This window comes from Lynx rufus, unplaced genomic scaffold (genome assembly GCF_022079265.1).
Source record: "Lynx rufus isolate CCGP_SWC_20201006 ecotype Redwood Valley unplaced genomic scaffold, mLynRuf1.p SCAF_2, whole genome shotgun sequence".
NCBI classification, from domain to species: Eukaryota; Metazoa; Chordata; class Mammalia; order Carnivora; family Felidae; genus Lynx; species Lynx rufus.
In genome coordinates, this window is record NW_025814834.1 from 213330085 (window position 1) to 213345159 (window position 15075).

The 15075-nt window shown below is 46.7% G+C and overlaps 1 protein-coding gene across 2 annotated transcripts in view; it reads right to left on the reverse strand.

The window, feature by feature from the left end:
* LOC124514737 (vacuolar protein sorting-associated protein 13D-like) overlaps nucleotides 1-13684 on the reverse strand; it is a 49988-nt gene extending 36304 nt beyond the window's left edge. For both annotated transcript variants that reach the window (XM_047082975.1, XM_047082974.1), the window contains exons 1-2: nucleotides 13518-13684; nucleotides 10094-10289 (exon numbers count right to left, since the gene is read on the reverse strand). In XM_047082975.1, coding sequence (XP_046938931.1) covers nucleotides 10094-10289; nucleotides 13518-13614 — 293 coding nt within the window. In that variant the 5' untranslated portion in view covers nucleotides 13615-13684. The remainder of the gene's footprint in view (nucleotides 1-10093; nucleotides 10290-13517) is intronic.
* Nucleotides 13685-15075: the final 1391 nt, after the last annotated feature.

The following is a 15075-nucleotide window of genomic DNA, read 5'->3' on the forward strand; positions in this document are numbered from 1 at the left end:
AGCCTGTTCCTCCTCAGCACAAGACAGGAAGGCCCCAGGCCCCACAGGGGGCTCCCAGGCTGCTTGTCGGTGCCTCGGCTTGAAAGAGGATCAGAACAGAGAGTGGAGAATCACCAACCACCTGAGAACTGTCTCTATTCACGAAAGAGAAAGACCAAACCAACGGGAGAAGGAAACTTAGGAGCAGCAGGGCACCAGCCCTGTGGTTTCTAGACAGCAGGAGGTCCACGCGGGAGCAGGCAGCACTCAGGGGAAGCACCTACCAGAAAAATCATAAACCCGACAAATTGCTTCATACGTTTTGAAACATACAGAAAGAGTTTGCGGATAAATCAGCGATAGGCAGATAGAAAACCACATTTTTTTTTAGGGAGTCACTAACTTTTCAGTAAAAAAAAAAAAAAAAGCTGAAAGTAAGAGCTTGAGGAGAAGTGGGAATATGCATGTAGCAAATTAAGCAAACAAGAGTCAGAGCAGTTACAAACTCCAGGGAGAAAAAAGAAACCAAAAAGGAAACATAATCATAGTAACCTAGGTAGCTTCACTGGGAATACTGTTGACATAGTCCCAGCAGTGTAAAAACTGAATACCGATTTGCCCAAAAAGGCCAATATAACTATACTGAAAAAGAGGGGGAGGGAGTATGTACGTACAGTAATAAGAAGTCGAACAAAATCAAGAAACAGCATTTTTTTTTTTTTTTTTAAAGAAACATAGAGGTAAATACCTACAAATCAAAGAAGCAGCCAAAAGTGTTGTAAGTGGTTGCCTCTGGGGGAGCAAGGTCTCAGAGGCAGGGAAAACTGAGGCAGGAGGCTGCTGGTTTTTATCTTCAGACATGTAGAAGCCTTCGACTTTTAATAGTACGGACACGTATTTACTTTGACAAAATAAAATTTAGTTTGAGAAGACAAAAAAAAATGTGTTATAGTGAGGCAATGAGGGTCAAAGTCATAGCACGAACTTATATAATATTTGGTAAGAACATATAAGGCAGAAAGAGTGGAGATCTTTCGAGAGTTTTGGAAGAGCTATGATAAACCTGTTAATAAAGCCAGAAAAACAGCCTGTAACTAACCAAGCCTCCCCAGTATACACCACTGCAACACAAATTCAACTTTGTGGTTTTCCAGAACAAACAGGAAATCAGGTCACCCTCATAAAGGGGTACTTTAAGAAAGCTAGAGGAAACTTGCTCTCCTGAACACGCAAGACCGATTTAAGAATACTGATGCACAAACAGCTTGGTGATTCTCAAGAATCTGGAAGATTCTTCAAGGCAGTTTGTCCTCAAGTATTTAAATATTCTTGGCACTTATACCTATTATAGGCCTGGAACATAGTGGGAGGTCAATATTTAACCAAGTAATGAATTTCTTTTCAACGTTTATTTATTTTTGGGACAGAGAGAGACAGAGCATGAACGGGGGAGGGGCAGAGAGAGAGGGAGACACAGAATCGGAAACAGGCTCCAGGCTCCGAGCCATCAGCCCAGAGCCCGACGCGGGGCTCGAACTCACGGACCGCGAGATCGTGACCTGGCTGAAGTCGGACGCTTAACCGACTGCGCCACCCAGGCGCCCCCCAAGTAATGAATTTCTACTGTCAGTTTGCCTATACTTGAACCAGCATGTTTATTAAGCAATCGGATCGGAGTATCACACATTTAGAATTGGCTAAACTGAATCAATGGGGCCCCTCAACAATTCAAACAAAGACACGGACTCTTAGAGGCTCTCGTCTTCTCACGAGGGATATGAAAACATGGTAAGCTGGCCTTTCACGCCTTAGGAGGTGGGCAGGTGCCAGTCACTGTCACCCTAATTGTGCTGCCGGGGTAGATCTGGAAAGTCTAGGGAACTGAGGAGCTCTGCCCTGTGTCGATCCTGGCAGAACTCAGGGAGGTTCCACTGGATCCAACAAGTCCTAAGCTAGTAGGGTTAGCGAGGACTCCTGGGGCCCATCCTCCTCATAATGAGAAGCGAAGTTCGGCTCTGACTCTCCTCTGAAGTTTCCTGCAGTCCCCGGGATTTTATGATGACGCTTGTGTCACCGCTGGCGTCACCTACGTTTGAAGTACGTTTGGGTGGAATCTACTAGGGGCGGCCTCTGGTGTTAACACAGAACTGCCTCATAAAAACTGCTTTTCACAGAGAGTTCAAAGGAGCTTACCCAAATACTGTGGGTTTGTCCTGCCCCACCAGCTTCGCTAGGGGAGAAAGCTGAGGTTCTGCCCAAGTGAACTGCGACCCAGATATACCTTCTCCATTTCCTGAAAGAGCTGAGGGCAGTGCTAGCGGGAGCCAGCGGCCTTTGACAAGACGGGCCTTGCACTTTGAAGTAATGTGCTCCTTGCTCACCATGCTGCTGAAGTTAAAATTTATTGGGAGGGTAGGTTAAGGTGAAGGACTAAATTAGGTAAATTGTTGTAAGAGGTCTTTCTGGTATGTAATAAAATCTTTCCAGTTGTTACCTCAAGAAACCCAGTAAAAGTCAGGAGCAAACCAGGAGGGCTGACAACTGTCGGCAGGAAGCCAAGGTGAAGCATCCTATCACGGGGGCTCCTGCAGTTTAATCCACATTAATCCACCACTGGCGATTGGCGCTATTTCCCAGCAGGATGATGGATCATCACCACGTTTTCACATAGAGCATCTTGTCAAGGAAATTAACCAGGCACAGGTATCTGTTGGCTGGTGGCATATTCATGGAGCCACAGAAGGTGTGAAGAGTCGCATTGTTTTACATTTCTGCAAATCTCCTTAAGTCTTGCTTAATAGAAAACAGTTGCATTTTCTTATCTGCTTGTACACTCCATCCGTGTGCACAGTATCACACACCGTGTAGCTTCTGGAAAACTCCACTGTATGTTCGTTAGAGAATATCACTATCACAGGGTTATTTAACTACCCACGTACGGATTCCTATATAAATATATAAAAGTAAGTTTGACCTTATGGATCCTGGGAAAGTGGGCCTCCCTAGGGGTCCTCAAGCCATGTTTTGAGAGCCTCTGTTCTGAAAGGACCCACATGGACAAATCTTGTGCTAATGAGCAATCCGTTTCCTCTATGTAGCAAAGCAAATCCACTAAGGATATAGTTTAGTAACACTGTTAGCCAAATTTGAGTTATATAAGCCCGATATAATAAAACTTTTTTTTTGCAGAGGATTTGTGATTAAAATGCTTTACAAGTTCACGGGGCGCCTGGGTGGCTCAGTCGGCTGAGCGTCCGACTTCGGCTCAGGTCATGATCTTGCGGTCTGTGGGTTCGAGCCCCGCGTCGGGCTCTGTGCTGACAGCTCGGAGCCTGGAGCCTGTTTCGGATTCTGTGCTCCCTCTCTCTCTGACCCTCCCCTGTTCGTGCTCTCTCTCTGTCTCAAAAATAAATAAATTTAAAAAAAAAATTAGAAAAAAATAAAATAAAAAAAATAAAATGCTTTGCAAGTTCAATCTTATTTTTCCCCCACTTGACAAGTAAGTGAGAAACTTGGCAAGAATCTGTCTTTGTAAGGCAGTCGGACAAAAGAGTACTAAATAAAGGTATTGGGGCAAGGAAACTCTGGGCTAATTATAACCCCCAAACCTACCTTTTCTTCCCCCAAAGATTACAAGCTTTTACTTGTAACACAACACTATAGTCTTCAATCCCCTCCTGGTCTGCTGGCCCCCTATGTGCCTCAGAATTATCCCACACTCAAGCTTTCTGGGAGCAGGGGATCTGAACTCAAACCTGGATCCCCTCTTTAAGGAGGATTCCAATTTCCTGCTGGGCAAAGAGAGACAACTCTGTAAGGGAAAACCATTAAAGACACAGGGTAGTCATCAAAACCTAAAAGTAAGTGCACTTAGCACCTTTACAGAGGAATTCTATAAACAGGATATGACTTTTCATCCTTCTCTAATGCATAAAATACAAATTTTTCTCAGGAAGAAACACACTGTTCCGTTTCTCTTGAAGTTCAAACCCAAAATCTCAAATGCAGCCATTCCAGAGTTGCACAAATCAAGTCCCCGAACGAGGAAAGGACTCCACATGTGCAATGGTTAGATTGATTCTTTAATTTTTAAATGGAAGAAACCAAAATCAGAAAGCAATTATACTTTCCATTTTATTCTCTTTCAGCAAAGACCTGCTGGTTGAGACATGAGGATTGTACTTTAAGGATGCACATGCCTAAATCCAATTTATTTTTGCTTTTGGAAGCAGGATTGTGCCGTTTCCAGGAAGTCAGTCATGTCTGCATGCCAAAAATGGCAAAAAATAGACACTCCTTTCTAGAAACGGTTATAATGTACCATGACCAAAAAAGTGTTTTTCCCCCCTAACAGATAATCTTGCATAAAAATGAGTCATGGGATTTCAGAAATGAAAAGTCTCTTCTCAGATAGGTGTGTGCAGGTTTCCGTTTTTTTTTTTTTTTTTTTTTCCCCAGCAACAGATCTGAGCCTTCCATAAGTTATGTTATAATGAGAATGGCATCATCTGGAGCCTTTGAGTGAAAGGGGAGTATGGTATTTACAGTTCAGCAAGAGGGAAGATGTTAGTCTCAGAAGAAAAAAAAAAAGATCTCTCTGTTTGTGTTCCTGTGAGAGGAATTTTAACTTATAAGGCATGAAAGACTGTTAGGGTGTTTCTGAAAAATATCTTATCCTGTAACTTCATCAGCTTAATTTTAGACCCGAGTGAGAGTATCCTACATCCTAACGTAGCTCTGAAAGCGGTCTCTCCCGTGGGGGTTGCTCAGGAGGAGTGAGAAAACAGTCCATCTACCTTTGGGCATTCTCTGGAAAGGCCTGGTTTGGCAAGATCGGGAAATGAGAATAGATGGCTCTCACCTCACACACACCCAAGGGTGAGCAGAAGATAAGCAACTGGCTGCCCTACGCCCTGTGCCCCATGTGCCGCCCTTGGGCAGCAGAGGAGAGGTGTGAACGGCCCCTTCCCTCTGGGTGGACACAGCAATCATTCTTCAGTCTCACTAAAATCAAATTCCTTCTCACGATAAAACTTCATATCACCCGATTCCCTGGCTGCCCCAAGCAGCAGATAGCTATCAAGCTCACAGACAGATACGGCTGAAGATCAGAAGCAGAGCCTCAGGGTCAAGTATGTACTAGGCTCTAGCTTTTCACTGTGTTAATACACCTGTCTTTGCGTCAGTGCTACTAGGGTCCCCAGGACTCATCCGGAAGGCTTCTCTTGGAGTTCTTCAATGAGCATGAGAGGCAGTTGCTACAGGACGACCTGGTGCGCCTTTGTGGCGGGCTGATTTTACGAGGTGGCAACTAAAAACATTAAGTCATGAAAACAAACCTGCGATAAAATGTATGATTCGTTTAGTTTTAAGATGAAACAGAAGCTTTCCAAACAGTCCTGGGCTCGCTTCTGACCCCAGCTACACGGGGCGTAAGTCCACTCTCCTCTGCCTTAGGTGGACACTGGTGGGAAAAACTGACCGCCCTGGTGTATCCTAATAACCACTTTGATTTTCGTGAAGATTTTAATCTTGGGAAGTTGCCTCGAGTCTCAATTCAAACCAATTCCGTTTGATGTGTTATGCGTGGATAGGAGAATTACAAGCAGTATTTCCCAACTGGGATGGAAAAGTAGTAAAAGCATTTGCCAAGTTCCCTCTGTGGACTTTTTCCCAACCTGTCCAACCTGACTGCACTCAGGCTCTGCTGACCCAAGACAGTCTTCCCCTCGATCCGGGAGAGTCGTAGGTAAGAAGCAAACACTGTAACAAAAACGGACTTTTCCTTAAGAAAATCTACGTCCATTTCATATCCGGGAGGCCGCTGGCAGAAAGTGTCTTGAACAAATTTTGGGTGGTGTCTTGAGAGTGTTTTTACTGAAAAGGTCAAATATGCCCACCATCAATCTTTTCTGCGAAATCAACCCAGAGGTTACTCAAAAGCTCTCAGAGCAACTGGAATTTACATCTACGTGCACAACACAGGGGTCCTGGGATTCCAGAGCATTTTCAGAGTCCTCATGGCTATATTCTTAAACGTCAATCTATCATTACCCTTCGAATTCCCGTTCCTCCTTATCTAACTTAAATAAGGAGATAAAGCTCTGACACTCCTGAGCTTTGCTAAATTCGTTTAAATATTTCAAGTTCTGCCAGCTCCCGCTTCTCTCCCCATTTGGGGTCCTGACTAAAAAGGTGAAGAAATATTCTGGAGGAAACCTCAGGACCCGGCTTCATAAATCTTCATCTGCTACATTCCTAAAATGTCCTGTAACCCAAAGCCTACAACGGAGGGTATTTAGAGAAACAACCAAGCAAATACATAGCCCAGAGTCCAACACTCCTCTCTTTTCAGCGTTATTTGTACTTTCTCTTGTGAAATGGCTGCTCCCGGGTCTCTGTGGCTTTGTACCCAAGTATCTTTTCAAGGGCTCCCATCAGTTACCACCACACATGCAGGAAGAGGGCATGCGTGGCCATGTGTGAAGGGGGCTGGGCTTCTCTATATGGCTCCCGTGGCACGGCGAGTGTGGCTGCATCTGTGCCACTTTCATAAACTTGACTTGGGAACAGACAAATGTGGCCCAACACGTAGACGAGAAGACGCAACCTGAGCCAGCAGAACGTTGCCTTGGAAAAGCCTTCTTATTTCGGTTCCAAACCACACATACTTGTCCAGTTAACAAATGCAGCAGGGGATATTGGTCTACAACATTCATGTGGAGGCCAAGGGCTCTGCGCGGTCCTCCGCCCTCTTCTCCCCCCGCCCCCACCTGCCTTCCCAAGAACAATTAGATTGCATGGAAACTTGGGGGGGAAAGTTAGGTGACTGTCCTTGTGGAATGCCTGCACACTCCACCAAGGAGAAGAACTTGGAAGTATTTTAATCTGAGAGAACTCAAGGCGGGGTGTGGGGGGGGGGGAGGTTCCCTATAAATAAAATCATGTTCAAATAAACACGAAAAGGAGCCAATATTTCCTGTAAGGCCACTTTTCAGATGGATTACTGGCAGGAGTATTCTTTTGCAGTCTTATGGCTTACTTTGCTATCATCTGCTTAAAATTTGAGTCATTGAAAACATAGATGCTAAGATCTAAGCCCTCACTTGGACGCAATAGTACAAAGGAAGCAGAAAGGCTCGTTCCAAGAGCAGACTCAGAGGCAGAACTCTTGGACTCCTGGGTTCTATTCCTGGCTCGGTCCCTGGGCTCAGGTCAGCCCTCGGTCAGAATCTCACTTCTAATCCCTTCAAATCATTTGTTAGTCCCTGTTGTCTAAACAGTGGGGAAAAACCCTGAGTAACACCCCTGGATCCTGTTCAGTCGACTGGGATGGTTGGAGATGGTTATAACTCACTTCCAAGAAACAGGGGTGATTTATCCCGTGGTAGAATTAGTATGTTCCTGAGAGATCCCGGTGTCATCAGAACAAACCCTCAAGGCACCGGAACATTTCTCCACCTGCAAGAATCTGTGTTCTTTTAATGTGACTTTCAAACATAGGGTCGTCCAGCAGTTTATAGCTCCTTATGGCAGCCACATTAAAATAATTCTGGTTGGGCTTCAGACCTCTGAGAGAGAGAATAAAGAGACAGGTATATTTATCCCCAATTTATAGATGAAAAAACTGAGGCTTAGGGAGGTGAGGAGACTTGACCAAGGGCCCGAAGCTAACCAGGGGGTGGGGACCCAGACCTACAGCTCTCCAGGCGAAGTGTTCTTTTCTCTCTAACACACAGATCCTCATTAATAACCTACTCTGGGACCTAGACAAATGGATGGAGGGAAACTGGTCCAAGTGTCTCAGCAGAAGCTGTAATGCCTTTTTAGTGCAATAAAGGGTAAAGGGCCAAAGCTCTCCGAGGCTCCCATTAGATGGTCCAGCACGTGCCCTGCGCACCTCTGCTGACTTCGGCCGTGGTTCTCCTGCTCGTGGCTCCTCTGAGAACGGAGAGGAGATGCAGAAGCTTCTTTCCCCCTCACTGAAGCTCCCATGTCCCCAGGCGCTCCTCGCTTCCCACCATAGCTTTTGTTCTGGGAGCGAAGGGCTACGAAGACAGGTGTTCCGGGAAATTTGCGGCCAAACTGCGATTAGAATGCCCGGCTACTGTTTGTGTTTAGGCAAGTCATATAGTTTCCTGTACCCCTTTTACCTGGAATGTGATTCTCTCTTCCCTTGACCTGGCCAACCCTCACATCCACTTCAGGCTTCATCCCGACCAGCACTTCCCAGGGGGTCGGTCCCGGGGCACAACGCACAGCGCATTGGACTTCTAAACAGCACTACCCTAGAGGAGCCTTTCCTGACCCCATGGACCACAGGTTAGCCGACCTCCTTCTCCCCTGCGCCTTCTCCAATGACACAGTCTCACAGCACCCTGGACATCTCCTGTGCCATTTGTCAGAATTTTCACAAATTGTGATTACTAGGATGACTGTATGATTTTTGTTTTAAGTTTGCTTCCCCACTGGACTGTAAGCCCTCTGAAGGCAGGGCCAGCCTTGCGCTCTGCCACGTTCCCAACGCTGAGTTCTTAGAAAATGTTCCATTGGTATTTACTGACTAGAAACGAATGACTGACGGGATACATCGGTGACACGAAGTAGACCCTGCTGTGGTCTACCAAGACTTCCACACCGTAGAAAATTCGAGTCATTTCTTTCTGGTCAACACCATTGAAGTTCCCAGCACAGAACGAAATTTAAAAAATTAAACACACGTACCTCAGACCCCTTGTGAAACAAACACTCAATCCCTTGACCACCTGGGGATTTTATGAATAAGGATGGTTCCTTTGGAATTCGTAGGGGCTGCCTGCTTTTACTCATGTGGTCATCAGGTCTTACTGTCCTGATGAAATACTGGGGGTAGACTTCTGGGGTTTCCAGCAGACGCAGAAAAACTGGAAATACTTTTGAAGCCTCCCTACTGCCCCTCCCCCCACCTTCATAAATGCTTCAAAATATACTCCAGGATTGCTCTAGCTCTGTATCTGAGAATAGAATGTAACTTAACTAAAGTAAACGCTACAGATCCTTTTGTAAAAAGCAGCTGCTTCCAGATGGAAGACATTCTGGCAGAACGCATTACATGGGCCCAGTCCACAATCTTCAGCATTTCCCCTGCAGTAATGTGTCATCAGGAAGGTTTTCTGGTGACAGACAAATGGACTCACTTTAATTGGGGACGATTTCACTTCAAATCCTATTCGAGGGAGCGGCAGGGTGCGGATAAGGCCCAGGCCCGAGGCGTTCTAAAAGGGCACGCTAATTCACTTGGGGAATATCTATTAACCGGGGAGCAGCAAAATCCTTCTGGGCTTAAGTGGCGGCCAGCTTGGCTGGGAACTGTAACATTCATTATACCCTTTGTTGATAAGATCCCCAATTAGTCACTCTGAAAAAGGAAGGCTCAAATAGGCGACTGACACGAGGAGCTGTGCTAAAGCAGTTGGCTTCTGCGGGATGTGGAGCCATACGGGCTGCCCCCGGTTTCCCACCTTGGCTGGCATCAAGGCAAGATTGCATCCCACAGCCAAGCTGCCAGCCTGCCCGCGGAATTCCTCTGTGAGGCTGGGGGCTGGCTGGCACGTCCGAGTGGAGGGAGAACGGAGAAAGGGCAGAGCCACATGGGGAACTGCACGACAGGGACCCTAAAACCATGCCAGGAGCCCAGGAGCCAGATGCAGCCTGCAGCCCCACAGTTCTCTTAGTGGGCATATGGGGATCTAGTTCGTTTGGTGAACGGGAGATCTGTAAGGGTGCAATTCCATTTCTGACCCCTCTAACGAAGAAACCAATATTTTATATACACGTAAATGACAGACGCAGATATAGGTGGATAGATACAGACGTAGTTCTCAAAAAATTCATGCCCGATTTTTGCACTTGATCTTAGCCAAAAGGCCGAGAAGCGATTCATGCCCGCTGTTTGCACCTTATTTTCACATATTTACATTAGGCAGGTCAGAAATTTTAGATACACGGATTCAAGTTTGAAAAAAATCACATCATTAAGGTGGAAAGTATATGATTAAACACATCAGCATGGATCAGGAGAGGCAGCATATCTGGGATGGAAATTGCAAAAGCGACTTCCTCCGTGACCACTGACCTGGGGCCACTGAGAGTGGCTGTGTCTCTCACCGCCTGGGCTGTTTCTGATGCAAAATCCAGGGCGCCTGCCACTGGCTTAGTTACAGTGCCCACGAGTCCTTTCCCAAGGCCAGATATGAAACCGCTGACACCCCCTTCTGTTTTCACTCCTTCCACTGTTGAGGTTATCACACTGGTCAATCCACCAATGATACCTAGAGCAAAAGAAACAAGGGCTGTTGTAACCTGGCCAAGGACAAAGCAAAAGCATTTAAAGCCGAACCTCATCAATTCCATGCACCCGGCAAGGTAACTTAGGGACATTCGGTCGACTTCTTAATAGGCTACAGGCAGGCCAACTCTAGCTGGGAAACCCAGTAGGCTTGCCCACCAAGTTGAGAGTCTGAGAGTATATATCACACGTTAGTCTCAAGTAAAGTGTGTTCCAGTTTAAAAAATCACAGAAAACCTCAGAGGTTAACAGTGGCTACTTTCCAGTTTCAGAGTTTGGGAAGCATACGGGCCATCAGGAGACGACACGGACAGTAGGACTAAACCAACAGGCTTTGGGGAAAGTTGGGACCCCATGAAATATAAGGCAGAGAGAACTAAATACAGCTCCTCAGTCTTCCAAGAACACTATGTGACTGGCCAACACCACCAGAAGTTTGAAACGGGTAAAAAGGACTGCATGCTTTGCTGAAATTGGGTTTAGGTAATGAGTAAATCATGAGGCCTTGATGAAAGGCACCCCCCCTTCCCCCCCCGCCCAACCCAAAGCTGCCAAAACCAGCCAGGACTCTCAATGGAGTCTGTTCCAAAGACCAACCTAGGTCAAAGAGACATTCCAAACATTTTGAAAGTTGACAGCAATGACCTTAAAGAGCCTCAAAAGTGGCCAGAGGTTGGCAGAGGCTGGAGACGACACAGGGGCTACAGGGAAGAAGGGGGGCCCTGTCCAGGGAGCACTTCCAGGATGTGTGCCAGGGACACTCACAGGATGTTTACCCTTTGACGGTGGGGGCATGAGGAAGCTCTCTAGACTCTTTAGCTCTAGTGAGACAAATCGGTAAAGGAAATCCCCTGGGTGAGAACGCACTAACAGCACTAACAATCCATAGCGTTTCTTTTGGATTCTGGGTCCGCTTGCTCCAGTGAGGCTACGGTCCTCTCCCAACCTTTGGAACCACATTCACAGAGACACAGACATTACTGAACCTGGCACAAGCAGGGTCTGCAGAGAAAACTGAGCAAGACTCCCAGTTTTTAAAACAAGGAGACTGAATGGATTCTGGTTCTTGTTATCATTTAAGAATTCATCCTGGGGGCACTTGGGTGGCTCGGTCAGTTAAGTGTCTGACTCTTGATTTCGACTCAGGTCTTGATCTTGCGGTTCAAGGGATCAAGCCCCACATCGGGTTCTGCACTGACAGCGCAGAGCCTGCTTGGGATTCTCTCTCTCTCCCTCTCTCTCTGCCCTTTCCCTGCTCTCTCCAAATAAATAAATTAATGAAAAAACAAAACGAAAACAAAAAACAATGGTTTCATCCTGAAGGAAAAAGGATGTCACTCGCATACAATCCAGAGCTTCACGGAAACTCCTTGGATGAGGCTACCTGTTCCTGGAGATGCTGCACATACTGTATGAATGGTCCTTGGTTGGAGGGGATTTTACAACCAACCTTGAACCCATCATCCATTTTCTTCAGCACACTGTCGTGTCCATCTGAAAAGTGAGGGCATTGGGGCGTCTGGGTGGCGCAGTCGGTTAAGCGTCCGACTTCAGCCAGGTCACGATCTCGCAGTCCGTGAGTTCGAGCCCCGCGTCAGGCTCTGGGCTGATGGCTCGGAGCCTGGAGCCTGTTTCCGATTCTGTGTCTCCCTCTCTCTCTGTCCCTCCCCCGTTCATGCTCTGTCTCTCTCTGTCCCAAAAATAAACGTTGGAAAAAAAAAATATATTAAAAAAAAAAATGAAAAGTGAGGGCAGCTATATTTTCTCTCCACATCCCAAGGATGCTAGACAGGTAAAGGCAATTATGCACAGTAAAGCATTTTACATTCATTAAGAACACAGTTCCTCCGACTCCCATGCACTATCATTATATTTACTAGGAAGAATGAGTAAACCTTTCACCCCACACGGCTGCCCAGCAACCAACTTTTTGAGTCCGTGAACACATTAATTTCAGCTAAATTTTACTCCTGGCTTGAATGTCTCCTTTGGGGCAGCTCCCTCTCCAGTTGGGCAGGCTTAAGAAAAGTAAAGGCATTTTGAGCCAAACCTCACAAGTGAGGAAAACCGATAAACAAAAACCCTGTCCTAAACACTGTGTCCCAAGCCTGAAAAGAATTATTTTTTCTTTTTCTTCTCCACGTTCCTCCTTCTTCCAAATGCAGATAATCTGAACTTGATCAGTCTTGATATGACTTCTGATAGCTTCAGATTATTTCTAAGAATCTGGTACCAACAGCGCAGTTTCCTAGCCATCCTGACTATAAGCATGAACTATATGCCAGGTATCGTGTGAGGGTCTGAAGTATAAAGGTGAATACACGATGGTCTTTCTGCTCTCCTGACCTTCCCCATCTATCAGGAAAGCAAGACACACACACAGCTGGCTAGAGACATGACCTAGACTGCCACGTGTGCCCTGATCGTCATTAATTCTGACTGGGGACAGTGGAGCAAACGTCACTTGAGTGGAGACTTCTAGGTTGAGTTGGACTCTGCCTGACAAGGAAGTGAGGCAGGGGAAGGGAGCAGAACGAACTGAGTGAGCAAGGCATGTCTGGGGAACAACACTGGGCTTCGGGTGGCCGAAACACAGCATGGCTGGGGGGCAGTGGTTGGCCAAGTTGGCTGGGTTTACATTTCCAAGGGCCTTGGATGTCACACTCAGAAGTTGTGGAGAAAAAACACAACAAAGGGCAAATGACTCGGAGGTAGAGCAGTAAAGGGCAGAATTCATACAAATTCAGAGGCTTAATACATCCATGCCATCACCTACATCTCTTGGATGCCTGCATTTACAATCCAGGTGAGTGTGCATTTACACAAGACTCAAAAACATCTGGGCCACAAACCCGGCGGCCGGTTTCACATTTCACTTGCCACGGAAGGAATGCTCAGTAAGCAGAAGGCGGGTATCGAAGCGGCAATTCCGCATTCTAGAAAGGGGTTCAAATGATGATACCGTATCACATTTTGGGAACAGAAGCCAAAGAACAGGAAGGGATCGCAATGTGTGCAACGTGTTGAAAATAAATGAAGGCTTGCCACAGGCTGTAACATTTCAGTTGCGAGGAGGGTACAATAGGACAGCCTGGAAGGCTCTCAGGGACACCAAGCTCCCCGGCCTGGATGTCCGCTTGCCATCAGATGGGTGAAAAGGGCCCCGAGGAACTGTGGCAGGAGAGCCGTTCTCCCGGCAGCCGTGACTTACCGTGAGCCAGGCCGTGGATGCCGGCTACGAGGTGCTCCCCGCTCGTGGCCGCGTGGTATCTGATGTACTCCCGCTCCGACTGATGCCGATTGTCCATCGTCTTCCCTAAGCCGTCCGACAGCGTCCCCGCAAACTGGAACGGATCAAACACGGAAGGAAAAGGGTTTTAAAGCCTCAGCGCTGTTTTTGCTATTTTAATGATTTTACATAAATACCTTCTCTTGCTCCTAGCTGGGATTCAGTAAATACCAGTGGAGAGAGAGATTAACTGCTGAGTCACATATACTGTGTGTCCCAGGAGACTGGTTCTCAAGGCACTGGACGCACAAGATTGGAGGATGCGGACACGGGTGGACACGAGGTTCGCAGAACGTCTACTAACCACCCCTAATGGCATCCACCTCCCACGGTCCTACTGCAAATTTACTGAAAAAAATTAAACGTATACCAAAATGACCCCGTAGGGGAGAGGGAAGTATTGGGATTCTATAATGTTAAGGACAGAGGCTCTCTGCGCAGAGAAATCAGTGGGAAAATAGGAAACACGGCACCTTGTTGCTTTAGGGTTTGGTGCCAAACCTTTTAGAGACATCAACTGCCCTAAAGCGATGTCTTCTCTTTCACTTCTTCGGCAAGTACCGAGTGCCGAGGTGCCCAGCCCCATTTGTCCACAAGGGAAAATGAAGTATATGGAAAGGCTAACAGGCCAGGTCACCTTTCGTACGAAATGGCGGACTTGAACTCATGACTTCCAGTGCAAAATCCTCCCCCACAAATCAGGGAAAGATCTTATTTATCCTGGCATTCTTTTACCAGAGAAGCCGTCTCATCCGTCAAAGCTGGATAAAAAGGACATAAAACTCTGTTTTGTCACAAGACAATCTGAAAAGGTTTAAAGTGACAGTTAATAAACCACAGGGTACTTATCCTCATCATTCAGGCATAAAGAGGAAAGGATATCAAATATATAATTAACCTTCTCGGGAAGGATCTACCAAAACAAGTGGGTTAAGTGCCAGTGACCCAGGACTAACCTTTCAGAAAACTCACAGGAATGCTATTTAGACATAGAGCTCAGCGCAAAGATTCAAGGCGAACAGCCTGCCTTGAAGGCCGAGTACACTGGGCAGCCCGGCCTTCGGGGCCTGTTTCATACTGGTCTGGTGAGGGACATTTTTTACACAGGTATGTCCTGGAAGCCACCAGGCCCGAGGCTTTGTGACACAAGGGACAGGAAAGGGGGAGTTCTGGGCCCAGAAGAGAGACTAGGGGAAGAACCAGCAACTCGAGGTAAAGCAATGGTTTCTGGAGCAAGAGAGGGGAACACACATTCCTTTCACTCAGCCTAAACGCTTTTACAATCCAGGGCAGTGATTACTGACCTTTCTGGAGATGCAGCCCCTATCATTATTTGCTTCAGGCCTTGCCTCCCCTGTCTCTCTGTGTCTAACTGGAGAGCTAAAGTTAATGAAAATTAATTTTCCAGCTGCCTTTAGGATGGAGACGCCACGGGATGTTGCAAAGCCAGCACTGTGAATCAATAAATGGGGCTTTAGTC